This window comes from Drosophila novamexicana, unplaced genomic scaffold (genome assembly GCF_003285875.2).
Source record: "Drosophila novamexicana strain 15010-1031.04,08,12 unplaced genomic scaffold, DnovRS2.1 tig00000108-arrow-pilon, whole genome shotgun sequence".
In the NCBI taxonomy this organism is placed as follows: domain Eukaryota; kingdom Metazoa; phylum Arthropoda; class Insecta; order Diptera; family Drosophilidae; genus Drosophila; species Drosophila novamexicana.
The window spans coordinates 5,580,487-5,598,743 of NW_020824772.1; the positions used below are offsets into that span (position 1 = coordinate 5,580,487).

Below are 18,257 nucleotides of genomic sequence, written 5' to 3' on the forward strand. Positions count from 1 at the left end.
AACTATACGTATATTATTCTGCTCAACAAGCGAACAAAAGTCAATTACAAATGCATTTCTCAAGTCGCAAACGCTATCAACTGCAACTGCAACTGCAACTTTAAGTGCACTGCAATTGGCAGCAGCTGTTGCCTGAAATGACTGTCAAACGCGACAAAGCCAAACTTTTCCCCTTCCGTTGGCCATTATAATGATTTCGATGGTGCGTGTCTGCGGCGCGCTAAGTGACTACTTCTACTACTTTTTGGCATTCAGCAAGACGACCACGATGACAGTCACATAGCCAGACCGAAACACACACCGTGGACGTGGAACATGGTTACCGAAATCTATTTAGCATGCAAAGGCGATTGCTGCTGCCGGCTAAATAATGGCCGTGGATATGCAAACAACAAAAGCAGGAATCAGGAAAACGCAAAAAAAAGAAAAAACAATGGCAAGGGCAACGTCAAAACACTTTGCATGGCCAAGACATTATGCCAAAGGCAGCAACAGCAACCAGTCTTAAGATATTAAAAAAAATATATATAAGCAAAAGTGCGACAGTTTTAATACCCTTACATATCTCTACGATATATATCTGAGCGGTGGTTTATACAAGCAATGCGGCATATCCTAGCCTAGAAATTTAAACCAGATTCTGCTAATTTGTCGGCTGTGCTCAGATATGCATACACTTTCGGCAGATTGCTCCGATAATGATATAGAAGTCTGATTTTAATCAGCACTTTTTATAAATTACAACTTGTATATGATGGGTTTTGCTTCTTTTTGTTAATAGATTTAACAATACTGAGAAACTAATTTACATTGAAACAGGCAGATATGCGTATACTGACTTGACACTTATCAATAATATATATACTTAATATAAGCGGAGACGTCTACCGACTAAGTTATAATACCCGCTGCAAGGGTAAACAAACGCCTGCAGGTGGGCAGAGGCAGGGGCAGAGGCAGGGGCAGAGGCAGGGGCATGTATTTGACTTATTGTCAAAGTCAAATGCATGAATGAATTTACGGCGCATTTATTTCTGAGCTGGGAGTGTGCGGTGTGTGTGTGTGTGTGTGTGTGTGTAAGTGCGTTTGTGTGAGTGTGAAATAGAGATGGTTTCAATTGTTGTTTATATGGGGAAATATGGTATATCATCTGTTGCTTAAAATAATAATAAGAAATTAAGTTTTGGGTTTGCTGATTACTCACCCACTTTAGAGAAACCCACACATGTGAGCCGGCTTTCTTGGCTGGCGCGTTGGTGTAGCTGCGTTTTTCGTTGAATGTTTTTGTTTTTGTTGATATATCGCGATAATAGAAAACTACTTATAGTATATATAAGTAATGAGAAGTAGTTGCGCCATATGCAAAAGAGCACACACACATACACACACACACACACTCTCTCACAAAATTAGGCAACAACAAACACAACGCACATAAAAAATAAACAGAAACACACACGCAACAAGTCGAGTGTATTCTATAGATATGCAAGAATTTGAATTTATATGTGGCTATATGGAGCTCGATTGGTACATTCTTAAAGAGCGCTTAGTTCGGTGATAAATGAACGCGCTGACACTGAAAACGATTTCACTTGAAATAAACCAAATTTAATTGGCCAAGACGTTTAATTACATTTATTTTATATTTTTGTTTTCTAATTAATTGCAAATGGTTTTTCACCCATGGGTTTCCTTCTTTTATTTTCAATTTTTTATTATTATATTTATTTTTATTTTCATTCGTATGTATGTATTTTATGCGCTGTTGGCTTTTGTGGGGAGCTAAACACTGCACACGACACACGAACGTGATGAGAGAGGGGGCGGGCGCCTGTAAGAATCGAAAGAGAACAAAACAATTTCGATATGAGACAGCAAGTTTTTTTTACTATATATATTTCTTTTTTTTTATGTACAACATTATTTGGGGAAAATTGGGAGGTATATATATTGGATATATTCAAAATATGCAAGCATAAGCATAGTTTAGATCGGTCAGAGATAGGAGGTGATATAGAAAGAGAGAGAGAGAGAGAGAGAGAGAAAGACAGAGAGAGATAGAAAGAGAAAAAGAAAGAGAGAGAGAGAGAGAGAGAGAGAAAGAGTTTGTGAAGAGTAAAGCTCCAGCCGAGATAACTTTTGGGATATTAGATAGAAATCGCTTTTGGGAAATTGTGTGAAAAATGCAGTTTCAACGAAAAGAAAATGTGTTTAAGCAACAGATTTAAGTGTCAGTAGTAGTACATATATACATCAAGAAATTGGTGTGTATGTTTGTTTGTGAGTGTGTGTTTGTGCTGCAGCGTGGGCGGTTGCACATTTAACACGCTGAGAAAGGGACAACAAATATGCATATATATTTATAAAGATAGATACAATATTTTATTGTGAAAATGACATAAAAATTGCTGTATAAATGTTTTGAAAACATTTCAAAATAACAAGCGCGGCGATAGAAAGTATGGGAGAAATGGCAGTTAGACAGAGAAAGACAGAGACATAGAGAGAGAGAGAGAGAGAGAGAGAGAGATAGAGAAAGAGAGAAAGATAGAGCTAGAGTGTGAACAAAAAAATAGAACAAAAATTCACAGCACAACAAGCGCATAAAATAGAATAAATATATAAGTTTATATACATATAAATACTCTTATTTTTTATTTTTTTTTTGTATAAATACATTTTATTGCTTTTTGATGTAGCTTTATATGTATGTTTATAGAGGTGTGTGCGGGCGGGGGAGACGGGTTATAGTATTTATTCAATAAATGTTATTTTTTGTTTCTTTTATTTATATGCAGTTTATTTGTTTGATCATCGCATTTAATTTAGTGGTTGCGGGGTTTACAGTTGAGCGCATCAAAAAACAATAGAGTAAAAGTGTGTGAAAGAGTTGATTTCAATTGATAAACACGAGTACACAAAATAGTAGTTACGAAAAATATAGTTTTTTTTTTTTGTATAGTAATTGCTGCTGTTGATGGTAAATTGGAAAATGGACTTTTTCACTATTTCGATAAGTATGAAATGCTGTAACATGCCAACAATTATTAATTAAAATTATTTACTTAATTCAACAATGCAAATTCCAAGTTAACAAACTTTTATTCATCCATTTGACCAAATAGCTTTGCGTCATTGTAATTAAGTTAGCGAACGTATTGAATGCCGCAACAATAAATGAAAAGCTTATTATACTATTATTATACATGTTAAATAAAGCTGCACATTTAGCTTAACAAGTTTGATTTAGTAAATTACAAAATTATAACATAACAAAATAGGGCTAAGGACCATATGTAATGCTCTGCAAGACTCAATTCAGTTAAAGCTAAGCTGAGCTGAGCCAAATCACACGCTCTCTTGACACCCCTTCTTCGAAACATGCTCAAAGAAAACCGCCAAATGCAACCCTAATTACACATTCAGACTATTCGTCTAAGGTCGGCACAACCCCTTTTTGGAACCCGGCAGCCCGAACACACAAATTGTGTGACGAGAAAAAATCAAGAAGGTAAAAGAAATTACAAGTAAACCGAAACCCGTATACCCTTAAGAACAGCACAGGAGAGTAAATGAATTCCAGAGATTATCTAAAAGCTTTAGTTCCCCATTAAAATCAGAAATAAATTAATAAAATATTTAATATAGTCAAAGAATTGTTAAAAAATCAACAATTTCCAATCAACAAAAATGATTGCCAAGTCTGTACGAAAAACAAGACGAAACGAGGGGAAGTGCGTATAAATATACCCGGACTAAAATATATGAAAACAAGAGTATTTAAAGCATGCGCCCGGCCTTTTTTCAAACAGCTGTCGTTTTGCTTTCTTATCAATCAAACACACGCACACAAACAAACACAAATTCCATGTGATATTTTAAAACCGTGGGGCTTATGTTTGACATTTACGTGCGCTGTGATAAAAGCAACGCACGGCAATTTCGATAGGTGAGAATGGAAGACCCCAAGCGCTGACCAGGGGGGCAGGGGACACGCCTTCAACCAGCTGACAGTGTGTTTAGCGCACAAATCAGCCGGAGCGTAACGCCGCATTTTTCTAGCCACCCAAAAATGTTCATAATATGACAGGCCACATCATCGGGCATCGCAACGGCAACAGCAGCAGGAGGACATGTACATTTGCATTTTTCAACACCTCAACAAATTGGCTCATCTAGCTCGTCAAGTATTTAACAGTTTCCCCGACCCCCTCCCCATTCTCCCCGCCCTCCACAACCCCTTTGGGTGATCGATCATGTCAAATATCAATAAATATTTGTGCAGACAGATGCTGTGCATGTGTGTTTATTATTATTTGCTCTTTTTGAAAATCCAACAGCGTGAGCTGATTAGCTTTTATGTTTTGCGTGCGTTGCGTGAAGCCAACACAAATAAATATAGAAATTATAATTAATCAACAATTTTTTTAAAGCTACTTAAATTTTAAAGCATTAAAAAATTATCATGTAGTGTGCTGATCTCGATCTTGGCGTGAAGTTGTGAACAAACTCTGGGTGCAGAATATGGCTGTGCGTTCAATAATATCATTTGGATAAATTTAAAGTTTGGTGTAAGTTGGAAATAGGCCGGAGTCATTTGCCCAAGGCGTGAATCCGCCTTCGTAACTTAATCTGGGCTAAGGAATTTTTTGAAAGTAAATTTTCGAAACTATATGAAACTAACAGCACGAAGCTAACAAACGTTTACTTTAAGGCCACCAACAATTTGGTTTTTAATTTATATACAAAAATACACATTTTCAGCAAAATTAATAGTCGTTGCTTTAAAATGAATGATAGATCTGTATATACTATTTTTAGAAGCAACATGTCAAATTTACAACCTAGAAAATTGCGATATCGATTTCTATCGACTGCTTGGAAACGGGGCATGTTATCGTATAAATATTTCTCCAGCTCTTAAAGGCTTTCAGATAGACGCGTTCATATACATATACAGACAGACGGACGGATTGAGCTACTAACGGATGGACGGACAGGCAGACGGGCATGGTTAAATCGACGGGGCTTGTGATGCTGACAAGGAATATACATATATACACTCTGGATTCGGCGACGTCTCCTTCTCCCTGTTGCATACATTTGCACACAACCATCCTACCCTCTTCACCCATTTTCAATAGATTGACAGCAACTATTTTTGCAGTTCCTATTAAATACAAATAGATTGATTACAGAGAATTGGTTCCGACATAAAGAGAAGGTTTTTAAGTTTAACAACTTGGTAACAGCACAACTTTATGTTCTAATAATTGTTTCTAGGCATTGTATAATGAAGCTTTCCTAGCGCTTACCCTTTCCTTAACGCTTATTCATTTTGATGGTCAAACCGGTTTGCAATTGTTTGCCTACCAAGAGCAAGAGCAAGAGCAATTTATTTCAGACATTAGAGCCAAGTTCAAAGCGCCTAACAACAAAATTGAGAGTAGACAAAATTATATAAAAAAAACTGAGCAGCCATTAATCATAATCATATAAAAACGAAAATCACAGCGCCGTTTGCTGCTTGTATTTCTGTATCTGTATCTGCACATGTATTTGTAAGTTACGCATGTGCGTGAGTTAATTTGTATGGTAGCGCTAATTAACCGAAGCCCAAGACTTACGCACTTGCTGTAGAGTTTCACTTCCCAGTCATGAGCAGCAGACTGTGGCCGGGCGACAGTCGTAACGCATCAAAGCTCAAAGAAACTACAAGCTAAGAAATTGTCGAAAACACACAATCAAAAGATACACACGAACGCATACGCACACACACACACACACACTCGCGATATACATGCACAGAGAGTAGAGCCCCGAGACCCGAAATTTGTGTCCAAGGTCAAATTTCGAAACTGGGCATTCAACTTGATAATTTATTAAACGCGTTCATTCGTATATAACTTGTGAAGGGTAAGTCGAGCGATTGTCGCCGCGCAAGCGTATTTCACACAGAACTTTTGCGCAGATACAGATACAATTTGAATACCCTGTACCCCCATTGAAAATGTATTCAAGAAAGGGTCTTATGCAAATGCATGTAATGAACGGCATCGCTGAGCCCATAAAATATGCATGCATGCATGTTTAAATTGACTGAGTCGAAGTAGTTCTGTGCTGGATCTCATAGACTATTAGAGCCAAAGTGTATAATACATAAAAGTATTAAAAACAACTAGCTTATTTAAATTGATTGATAACTCCCCTCTCTAATATGGACTTTGGTAGAACCTTTCCCCCTTTCCTTCTCGATATCAATAAGACATGGCACATTTGACACACATGTCTGTACATGTAGAATTTATGCTCAAAGCTGTGTACAGGGTATCTTCTAGTCGAGCACTTTTGAATAGAGCACTCTCATTGTATCTGTGCTTGAGAGTGTGACCAAATATGGAGCAAAGAGATGTGTGGCCACATTTTGAGCAAGATCGTTGAGTCGATAAGTCAGTTGCAAGTTAAACGGATGGTTAACAATTTTCGTAGAAAACATAAATTTACTCTAAACGATTGCGCTGCACTCGTAGCTGTTTTTGTTGTTATTAATGTTCTAAGTTTGTTTATTTTTGTTGTTCACTTTAAATACTAATTGCAGCCCGTGTTGAATGAGTTCCTTCAACTCAAATGTGACTCATCTTGGTGTGAGTTCAGGTAAAACGTGTTTTTCTCTCTTCTAGTCTCTCCCTCTCTCTTTCTCTTTCCCTTTGACTTTTATTTTATCGCGTATTTCAATTAACTGCAAAAACACCGCAACCCCCGACGCCTCTTCACTCCATACACCTAGACAATGAAAATAAACTGAATGTTCATGCATGTAAATTGTGTTATCGTCAACTTTTTGTTGCCGATAAGCGCAATGAAATGATAAAAACTAAATAAAAAGTGGCCTTCCAAAGCTTAAATACCCTTCCAATATATAATAATCAGTACAAATTTTACGAATTCCTGAGTTTATACAAAATAAAAGCAACACTTATTTCAAATACAATATAATATCTAACCGATCTGGCAGCAAAAAAAAAACATATTTTTATCAAGACAAGCTCGGCAAAACTGGCTCTTAATACTGTTCAATAATCAAAGTGTTACACATTCTGTGGCACAGTTATAATACCGCTGGCAAGGGTAAACAACCGTTCATAAGTAGTAGTATTTCCAACTGATATACAAATAATATAGGCTAGAGATGAGCACTGACACGTAAACTTTGGCGAGTTTTTCGCATTTATCATGACATTCACTAGATATCTTAATCATAATTTAAGGATTTTTTATTTTATTTTAAGCAGGAGCACCTTGTGTACGTCAGCCACCTCTTTAATTTGTTGAGTTTTATATAAATGCTATTAACAGGGGCCGGCCACATAGCTTGTAATCAGTCAATTGTTGAGCTTATGCGGGTGCCACATGGCGACTACTTTCGATTTTTCTACACACACACGCACTCACACACACACACGAACACTCTTTTCCAGACATTCTCAGTTATTTTGCAGTCAGTCGTTCAGTTCACAGTCATCGAGGCACAACTGGCGTCAACATCATCATTGGGAAACTTGACTAAATCTCAACGCCAGACGCTAATTTGATATTTTAATGACTTTCTGTTTGCAAATTACGCGACGCTGAGTAGTTAGTTTCTCGTTGTTGTTGTTGCTTTTGTTGTTGTTGTTGTTGCTTTTATAGCTGGGCAACGCAGCTGCTTTGTGGGCCGTACCATAGGTGGGTTAAATGAGCGGTTAAAATAACGGCACTCGTAGTTGGCAGTGTGGCCATTGAACAATAAAAATAAAATCAAGAAAAACAGCTTTAAAAAATATCAATGCACATACTTTTGTACAAATATACTTATTTATTCAAGTTTATTCAATTGAAAGTTTTTTATATTTTCTATATTTTAATGTCTGCTCAAAAGAATTTTATAGTTCTAATCAGTTTTGTTCTGAGTAACAGATATCAGATTTGACTCTCTAACGTCTCCCACGTTACTGAACCTAAAAATTACCCTTCCCCAATAATTTGGCATTCATAGGCGGGAATGTTAAACTGACTGTCAAAACAGTGAAAACCCCAAAACCAAACTCAGACTCTAAAATTAACGTGTGTAAAAGTTATGTGTGTGTGTGAGTGTGGTCAAAACCACAATGAGACAGAGCAACAAAAATGAATTACCAACAAAAAAACAAAACAGATAGAAAAAAGTTAAATTATAAACATGTTGCTCAGCGTAGCAGTGAGTCAGCGGAATTATGAAAAAAAGGAAGCGCTGGCCATGAAATTGAGCAAATGAAAACGACAGCGCGAGCGCTGCCAGAGCGCCAAAAATCATATACAGAGCGGCAGCCTAAGGCAGCGTTGCCAATAAGGGCACAACGCAGTCAAAATACGATTATAGATGAGCTGAGCTGAGCTGAGCCGAGGTGAAGTGAGGTAAGCCAAAATGAAATGGTGGTGGTATGTACAATAAGAGAATATATAGACATACTCTTACATGTATGTGTGCATGTACCTAAAGGCAACTGCGAGCTGCAACAACAAAACAAACTAACAGGGCAAGAGGTAAAATGAAGACAACAAAGCGCAATCATGAAATAACCGTTGACAATGAATGTACAAATATGCGAGCATGTGCGAGCGAGATAGACTGACGGACATGGACACAGACAAGAGGCAACAGGTAAATAATCAAGTATTACGTATGTGTACGTGTATGTGTATGTACAAACATGAAGTTATGTTTAGGTAGACATTTATATGTACAAGACGGGAAAAAAGGTAATAAGAAATTAGGTGAGACAGCAGTGATAAGAAATATGTTATTAATAAAATAAGGATAAGTAAAAGTAAAAACAAAGCTTAAAAAATGAATGCAGGCAACTTACAAAACAGCGGGGTAAATATTGTTGTTGTTGGTATTGATGTCGTAAAATTTGAGCCTTGCTTGATTTTTTTGTGTTTTTTTTTTTTTGCTGTTTTTCACAATAATTTTATAACACGTTCATAAAGACGAAACGGAGAAAATTTTACGACGAATCACTAGAAGAGCGAGAGGGAAGGGAATAGCAAGCAAATTGCACAAATGGAAACATTAACAAACATATTACACTCGGCGGCAAACACTTACAAAATACGGGACGAGACCGGGCGAACAAAAACACGGAAACACACGTGGAATGCAATAATAATGCCAAAAATGTCACAAACACAAGAAGGAGGCGGTACGGTGCGAAAGGGTGGGGGTGTGAAAATTACGCGCGTGTTCACTTTTCTTTTCGTTAACAGCGATGTGTGGATGGATGGACGAGTGTGACCAGATGAGGACGACGCGTAACACGCGCGAAAGTATGATAAAAGGATACCAAAAAGCTTAAAAAATAAAACAAAACGAAAAAGACGAAACGAGAACAAATGCACGAAATTTTGTATCGAATATCAAACAAAACTGTGACCGAAATTGACATGAAAAGCAAATTTAACTGATTTTATTTTATTTTTTGCTTTCAAATATTATTAACGTATTTTACGGCTGCTGAATGGTTATTTTATGTCGTCGCGTCATTTGGCGGCTTTTTTTTTACACAATTTCTGGACTCTTGCTCACGGTGTTGTTTTTGTTGTTGTGGTGGATATTGTAGTTGCTGCTGTTGTAGTTAATGCAATTAAATGGTTAAAATAATAAAAATTGCCCAGTGGCTGTTGCTGTTTGCTTAAACAATTGAATCACCCGCAACGGACACACACACACTTACACACACGACGAGATGACGGCCGCAAATTTGTTTATTTGCTTGCGCGTCTTTCTTTGAGATCGTTTTGTCGCCACAATAAGAATATTTTTATTTTATGTTGTACGCAGTGGGGTCTTGCTTGCCTAATACGAATTTGACTGCATTTAACGCACCAATGCAAGTAGCTTTCGCACAAACTAAGTCTAAAAGTTGAAACAACTCGTAAATTTTGAATTTTTTTTCGCCGTCCGCACACATGTGTACGTACAACAACATTAACAGTAAATGAGAGAATTTGCGATCGCACGCTAAAGAGAGTATAACATAAGTTGTACAGCGAATGTATAACATAACAGCGGGCAATAACATGAATGTTTGCTAAACTGTTATTAACATCTGTCAATAAGAAAAACAACCATTATGAGTAAAGATCAACACAAATTAAAATGTTAAACTATACGTGAAAGATATATAGCACACAGTTACTCTTGCTGATAACTTATTAAAAAGAAAAACGACAATTGAAGATCAAGTTTAAACTTTACCGCAAAATGAGACTCTGTTATAAAGACTGTTTTGTTCAGCAATCGATACTTGTTAACAGTACAGTTGATATTTTATCTATGCACACAACACCAAGCAAAAAGGCACACCACAAGGTCAGCTAAATAGGTATGTGATGAAATTTGCGATTAGATAATCAATTTAAAGCAATATAGCTCGATTTCGCTCGCACATGTTTAATGTATTTTATCGAACTATCGATTTCATAAATGTAACCTGTTGATTTTATTAAGGCCTGTTAAGTCTGATTAGTTAACAGAAAAATGTAAGGATCAGCTGATCAGCGGCGCTGTTGTAGCAGTCAGCTTTTGACAGGGAGCTTCAATCAGCGTTCGACTTTCGAATTATGCCTACAAGGAATTAAATGTAGAAATTCAATTGTTCAATAGTTATACAAAATGATTGATCAATACCAATTAAAATCAATTACAGCTGTTCCAAATTAATTAAAGAAGAAAACAGTTTTATTTGCTGCCCAAACACATTTAAGCCAAGCTACCTGATCTGCTCTATTTTAGTTTTCCACACATTTCCATTCCATTCGTGATTCACATTTGTACACAGCAGACGCGGGGAGAGACTTCATTAAGCGAGATTTAAATTGGTTGGCAGCGAGCGTCTAAAAGTTATTTGCATAAACAAAGCGCAGTTGAACAAAACGCTAGCAAAGCGGACGCGCGAAGCGATTAAACGGAAGAAAAAAATATTACGGCAAAAAATAACAAAATGATAAATATTACGAAAATTGGATATAAATAGAATACTGTGCAAAGCGAACTAGAACTAAACGTGTACACATATGTAAGTCCAAGGTCCAATTGGAAATTCGGTAACTATTGCCATTCACCCCATACATATGGATGTTCTGTTACACTTTTCAGTTAAGCTTTGCTTCGTTCATTATTCATCAAGCATAACATTGTAGTTACATATTTTAATATGTATACGGCTTATACACATGCATACATACATGCGAATGCATGTAAATATAGTTTCTCGATTGTACTGGCTGTGACCTAAAAGCTTGATAGAATTCTCACAATAAATCGGCAGATATTTTAAATTAAAATAACACAAAATGCATAAATGTATTGGACTGTTGTTGTGTTATTTGCATGCAGCGTAGTCGTGTGTGTGTGCGTGTGTGTGGGTGTGAGTATGTCAGATGTGTTTGCCTATTTGTTTTTAATAATACCGAACAGAATGCTAGACATTTTTAAAGACCCAACGGCCAGGGGCGTCGCAGAAAAGGGGACGTAAGCAGCATGTGATGTTACATTGCATGTTAAGCTTTCTTAGGAACGATAAATCGATAACGATTGCATTATTAATTACCATAATAAAAATCATAACAAATTTCGCATACAGAAATTAATGCCAAATATTGTCAGGCTCTAATTCTTAGCTAATCAATACCACGTTTTTTTAATCAATTATCTTACTTATGCCTAACATTCACATTCTAACCCACTTAGCGACGCCGCTGCTCTAATGTGCCGCACATGTCGGACATTTACTTAAATTAAATGTGCAACACAATAAAAAATGTGAACACATTTTATATGATACGCTGTACAGGTGGGGAGTCTGCTCATATGCCTTTATATATATGTGTGTGTGTGTGTGAGTGTGGGTGTTGCCAGACTTCTATGCGAGTAATTTGCAAAATTTGCACTAAAATGTAAACAAAAATGCGAATGTGCAAATATTTGCACGGGCCCCAAAAATATGCTGCAGCCGTTGCATTCAATTGTGTTTTTCTGTTGCTTCATGCGGCATTAGTAGGCTGTAAGCGCCAGATCAGCCCATACCCAACCACCCCACCCCCCTCTCCCACCCAATCAGTCCTATTGTAGCCCGTTGTATTGACAGCTTTCAGAACAATTGAAAAAGCATGCGAAATCAACAACAACAAGCCGAAAGAGATGGAGAGAGAGAAAGTGAAAGAGAACGAAGCAGACGGCGTATATTTTGGATTGCAAATGTTTGTGCAAGTGTGACAGTATTTGTGTCTGAGTGTGTGTGCGTGCGTGTGACTGTGTGATTGTGTGCGTGTATGGCTCTCAATGGCACTAAAAGTATCTTGTTAGCAGCGCAGATACAATTGTATATTCTGGGATTTGCATTTCTTTTCGTTGATATTATCGACCAAATTTGCACACAAACCAAAAGCCCAACAAAACAAAATAATCGTCGAAACAATGATAAAAATAAACAAACAAATAAACTCTATGGCAGATCTAAGTCCATGTCTGAGTCGAAGTTTCCATTTTCAAGCTCCCTTCGACTTCCAGCAAACAAGTGCTTCAACTGCAATTCTCAACGTTAGCAATATATGGGGTTTGTTTATTTTTCTCGTTTCCTAATGTGCCCGCCCGTATCGCGTATACAAGGTACATAATATAATAGTTCTTTATCAAAACTAATCCGCTTTCATTGGGATTCGAGACGAGATTAGTTTAAGATCTTGAAAATTAATATTTTGTTTTTTCAATTGTATTCTTGATTAGTTTTTCGTTGTTTCAACTTCTTAAAATCCTTAGAAAACTTTTCAAAGCTAAGAAATAAAATCCTTAAAATCCTTATAAAACATTTTAAAGCTTACAGAAAAAGGTATTTTCTATATATTCAATCTTTTTATACCCTGAACCCATTAAAAATAGGTATAAGGGTATATTGTATTTGTGCGAAAACCAAATGCGTGTAACAGGCAGAAGGAACCATCTCCGACCCCATTAAGTATATATATTCTTGATCAGCATCAACAGTAGAGTCGATCAGCCATGTCCGTCTGTCTATCTGTCTGTCCGTCCGTCCGTCCGTCCGTATGTATGAACGCAAGGATCTCAGAACCTATAAGAGCTAGAGACCTATAAGAGCTAGAGACTCCTCCTAGTGCCTGCGCAGATCGAGTTTGTTTCCGATAATCGATAACTTACTCCGTTTCCAAGCAATCGATAATAATCGATATCGATATCCTGTTTTTTGGGCAATTTTGGTAAATAATAAGAGCTAGAGTCACCAAACTTGACATATAGCTTTTAAAATAGAATATATATATGCATTTGATGTTGGAAGAAGAGGGTTCAGGGTATCCCCTAGTCGGGGGCTCCCGATTAGAACCTCTTACTTGCTTGTACTAATTTCGCAACAATTGTCAGCTTGCTCTACTAATAATTTAGGTATTGTATCGCGCACTTGTATCTTCATATAGAATTATTTATGACACTCAATTATCAAGCTTTTAAACACAATTCAACTTTTTGCAGGTTTTCTTTTTTTTATAGACCAACAAACGTTTTCTAATGCTAGTAGCTTCTGAAATATATAATACACGACAACAACAACAAGAAAATCCAACTACGTTTTGCATCCGGACTTGGCGTAATTCTAATTCAATTTTCGCCTAGTTTATAAATAATTTTTGCAGCAAGACAAACGAGCAGACAAAAGAGTCAAAGAACAAGGAGATAGGAGCTAGAATGGTTGACTCGGATGTGGAGCTGGAGAAAGGTGGGTCGATTGCAAAAAATAGAAATGGGAATTGAGAGTCTGTAACTCAGTGTCTAATTTGCATTTTAGTGCCACGCCTTGGTCTGCGTCATTTGCAGGCGTTGCTGCTTTTCCTGGGACTGGTCGTCAATACCACACTACAGTTCAATGTGGGCGTGGCTGTGGTGGCCATGACAAATGCCACGTCTGTAAATGCCGAGCTGCCCGTAAGTGAGTCGAGGGCCGCAAGGCCACGCCCACGCGCCCACACTAAATAACTATTGACATCTGTGCTTGCAGCACTACAACTGGACGGAGCCCCAGAAATCGTATGTGCTGTCCAGCTTCTACTGGGGCTCGGCATTGACACAATTTGCCGGTGGTTACCTCTGCAAGCGTTTTGGCGCCAAGACCGTGCTCTTTTGGGGCAGCTTTGGATCGGCGCTGCTCAGCGCATGGACGCCCCAAGGTATTTATATGGCCGGGTGGCGCGCCTACTGTGCCATACGTCTGATGCAGGGCCTCTGCCAGGGCCTGACATTGCCCTGCATACATCAGCATCTGGCCAACTGGGCGCCAGCGGTGGAGCGCACGCGCTTGGGCGCCTTCGCATATACGGGCTTCGATTGCGGCAACGTGCTGGCCATGTATGCAGCCGGCATGTTGGCCAGCTCCAGCCTGGGCTGGCCAGGCATCAGCTATGTGTCGGCCGCATTGGGTCTGATGTGGTGCCTGCTGTGGCTGCTGCTGGGCGCCAATCGCGCCAGCGAGGCGCGCTGCATTGGCCGAGCGGAACAGCGTTACATTGTGGGCGACCTGCAGCGCAGCGTGAGGCGAGAACGCAAGCTGGCCATACCCTGGCGTGGTATATTCACCTCAGCGCCATTTTATGCGCTGCTCTGCGCCCGCTGCGCCGACACGTGGGGCCTGGCGACAATGCAGGCGGAGCTGCCAGCCTATCTGAACGGCGTGCTGGGCCTGGAGATGCACAGCAACGCGTTCTTCTCGGCGCTGCCCTTCCTGCTGATGTGGGCCATGTGCTATGTCTACCTGATCATCGCGGATGTGCTGCTCCAGCGACGCTGTCTCAGCCTCACAGCGCTGCGCAAGACGTACAACAGCATTGCGCTGTGGACACCAGCCGCCATCATGTTGGCCCTCGGCTTTGTGGATGCCACACAGAAGCCGCTGGCTCTGGCACTGGTCACACTCAGCGTGGGCGTCAGCAGTGCGGCGACAATTGGCAGCGAACTTAACACAATTGATCTATCGCCCGTCCATGCGAGCATCCTGTCTGGCATCTCGAGCACCTTCACTAACCTGGTGGCAATGCTAACGCCCCTTGTGGTGGGCGTGTTGGTAAAGCATCCAACAGAGCGTAGTGAGTGGCAGCTGGTGTTCAGCATTGCCGCCGCGGTTCTCTTTTCCGGCAATGTGATCTACCTCATTTGGGGCACCGCCGAGACGCAGCCCTGGAATGACAATGAGTCGAAAAGCGAGGCGGGGAGCGACTTTGAAGATGCCAAACTGGAGATAGCTGCTGAGCCGACTTATAAAAAGACATGAATATAGAAATTCATTGAACAGAATTACTTAAACTATGTTATTCTTACGAAAGACTATCGCAGGATCGTATTCAAATTGCCAAAATCTAAGCTAATTTCAAATAGGTCCAATACGCTTAAGCATGTAAAGTGAAAAGACTTTAAGCCCTTGCAGTGTAGCCAAAAAATATTAAAATTGTTCAACAAAGTTTATAAATATATTTTTCAATTTAATTAACTAAACGCTGTTTTCTTTGAAATACTTAATTCACAAATATTTTAGGCAATTTCTCGACAAGTGGAATAGGTTGTCAAAATTCCAATTAAAATTTGGATAAACGGTTTTATAGTTCAACATTTTGTTTCACCGAAAATTTAATAGCCACTAGATATAAATAAAATGCCAAAAAATAATTGTCATTAAATAAAATAGAAAATAAATGCATTGCATTTATATAAACATTGCGTAAAATAATACTCATTTACTAATTTGACTAATTTATACAAACATTGTGTAAAGTGAGAGATATTTTAACAAATTTTTTGCCGAAACAATTTTTATAAATGTTTGCAATTTTGCAGAAAAGTTTATTACTCCAATTAATTACAAATGTAAATATAAGGTCTGCCAGAAATTTTAGTTTTATAGCCGCCATTTCAATATTCTAAAAACACATAAGCCTTGAAATACAATCATCTTTACTTTTATTTAAATGCTTAAAATAAATTGATAAAATATTTGCTCGGTCTGCACGTTAAGTAAATTTAAATCAAATATTTAATCTGAGAGAGATTAGAGAACAACAAATTTTAAGTAACTTTTTGCACAAGTGACTTGAACATTTTGCTAGAGCAAACAGAAAACAAACCATTCTTAATCAGAATTTATGGTTTTGCATAAGATACATAACACTGCAGCCGAACGGGGGCTTAGGCAAATCACTTGGCTGGCCGAAACATTTTTCACTGGCACTCAATCTCTGCTCCGGTCACACCTGTGCTGTGCGAAGTAGGCAACAACTTTAACTCTAACGATGCTTGCATAAAGAAGACATAAAAACAACAATTCAAACAACTCCGACCAACAGCAGCAGCAAAGAAAATAACAGCTGCTCACTTTCCTTAGCTGGGCAGCAGCATTTTGTGCGTTGCATATTTATAGGCGCATAAAATATTGTCGTTTATTTTTAATTTAATGACGGGCACGAGATGTAGCGGGTGCTGGCAATGTCCACTGTCTATGCCAATGAGTATACGCCCACTCGTTCTCGTTCTCGCACTCGAATTCGGAATCGCACTTGTATTCGTAATTTCCATTGGTAATGGCCTGCGGCAATTGCAATCTATCTTCGCATTTACGACAACAAAACAATTACAACAACAAATATCACATGGGGGGGTAGCGATAATAAGCGAGCCTCTGCTGCTGCAAAACCCCAACAACCCCGCAGCATTCTCGCGGTCAAAGGACCATCACTCAGACAGTTGGCTGGCGATGGGGGTGGAGCAGCAGGCGGCCGTGTCCGCGGTCTGTTTAGTGCGCTCGGCACGTTGATAAAACATTTCATTTTATTTTATTTACAAAACGCACACAGTTCATATACCCTGTAGCACCTTAAGGCAAGCAAGGGTATATCTAGCGATTTCTTTAAGTTGGGTCAAGCCATATATACTTGACTCTAATGTTATTAGAAACAATTTTTAAACATAGCCTACATACAATCTCTATCTTACAACTTATATTCTTCTTTAGACATTATACATTGTTATTAACTTTGAGCCTAGCACACACGTAGCCCAACTTCAAGACAACTGAGCTACAAGTTCTTTATCAAAGTGAGAAAATAAGATGGATCCATCCTAATTATCAATTATGAACTTGAAACTATGCATCAATGCATTATATCTCCTTTAATGTTAAATTCTCAGTTCTTGGGTATTCTTCTTGGGTATTTCAATGTCGACTACATTTCTATGGCCTAGCTACATGTGTTTTTTTTATTTAGCGTTATGTATACGCAACGTTGGTCAGCAGAGCGGATGCTTCATTTGAATTAAACGCCATCATTTTGGGTCATTATTTGGATACGTGCGCTAAATGAGACGCGACGCAGTGTTACGCCCATCCCGGCGCCCATTAGTTGCCATTTGAGTTACGTGCGTGAAGATTGCGTTATTTATAACATGCCCTCGGCCCTGATGCCACTGTGGGCATGTATGTATGCCGACGCTTTTAACAAAATTAAAGGCAACTTTAAAATGTTAACACCTTGTTGTCGCCACTGAAGCGAGTGCCAGCATAATGCAACTAGCGAGACGCCGTACCGCCCAGCTCTCCCGCCCAGGCACTGCTTGCCCAAAGGCATGGCGCATGACGCTGTCGGCTGCCTTAATTAAAAGCATCTCGCCAAACGACTGCCGAAAACAGCAAAAACGAAATAAAAAAATTGACGCTCTAATTAGGAATGCCTGACTATAAGATACTCTGTGCTGTGTGCACAAAGATGCCGTAACAAGAACTCGAACTTTCGTTCCCCGGAAGTTAGCTATGGCAAATGCATTCTTGAATACCTTCGGTGCTTAAAGTCCGATCATTGCTTTAAAGCGAAGAGCAAGCATATTCAATTTGAAGCTGTTTATCGATAAAGGAGTTTGCAGAAATGGAGTAACCAATAGATGATAAGAAATAAACTTCTTATTCTGTAGTCAACCCTTCTTAGAGCGACAGCTGCTAAATGATATTTGCCCTAAGAAAATTGGACTGCTATCACTTTTGAACATAAAAACGGGTGGATTGTCGAAGATTTAAAATAAATTTGATCTCTTTGATTGTTCAGACTAATCACGAATTCATATACAAAATTGGTTCAGAAAACTATTCTTCTGCTTATTCCATGCAAAAACCATTCTAGCCGCTTTTAGC

General features: G+C 38.7%; 2 protein-coding genes across 10 annotated transcripts in view; one reads left to right on the forward strand and one right to left on the reverse strand.

The window, feature by feature from the left end:
• LOC115771628 (polypyrimidine tract-binding protein 1) overlaps positions 1-9,450 on the reverse strand; it is a 159,793-nt gene extending 150,343 nt beyond the window's left edge. For 8 of the 9 annotated variants that reach the window (XM_030717419.1, XM_030717417.1, XM_030717416.1 and 5 more), the window contains exons 1-2: positions 9,131-9,450; positions 8,889-9,042 (exon numbers count right to left, since the gene is read on the reverse strand). The gene's annotated coding sequence lies outside the window, so the exon portion shown is untranslated. Of the gene's footprint in view, positions 1-1,204; positions 1,346-8,888; positions 9,043-9,130 lie in introns of those variants that run through there. The other variant, XM_030717420.1, reaches the window with a different exon arrangement.
• A 1,393-nt stretch (positions 9,451-10,843) lies between these two features.
• LOC115772081 (vesicular glutamate transporter 1) lies at positions 10,844-15,552 on the forward strand. Its single transcript, XM_030718034.1, has 4 exons — positions 10,844-11,099; positions 13,568-13,811; positions 13,881-14,017; positions 14,091-15,552. The coding sequence occupies exons 2-4, from the start codon at positions 13,781-13,783 to the stop codon at positions 15,354-15,356; spliced, it is 1,434 nt and encodes a 477-aa protein (XP_030573894.1). The 5' UTR covers positions 10,844-11,099; positions 13,568-13,780; the 3' UTR covers positions 15,357-15,552.
• The last annotated feature ends 2,705 nt before the right edge of the window (positions 15,553-18,257 follow it).

Bases quoted from the DNA above. Each gene is read 5' to 3' on its own strand.
- LOC115772081 (XM_030718034.1), top strand. From the start codon at position 13,781: ATGGTTGACTCGGATGTGGAGCTGGAGAAAG. The intron at 13,812-13,880 runs GTGGGTCGATTG...TTTGCATTTTAG, and splicing joins GGATGTGGAGCTGGAGAAAG to TGCCACGCCTTGGTCTGCGT. The intron at 14,018-14,090 runs GTAAGTGAGTCG...CTGTGCTTGCAG, and splicing joins CTGTAAATGCCGAGCTGCCC to CACTACAACTGGACGGAGCC.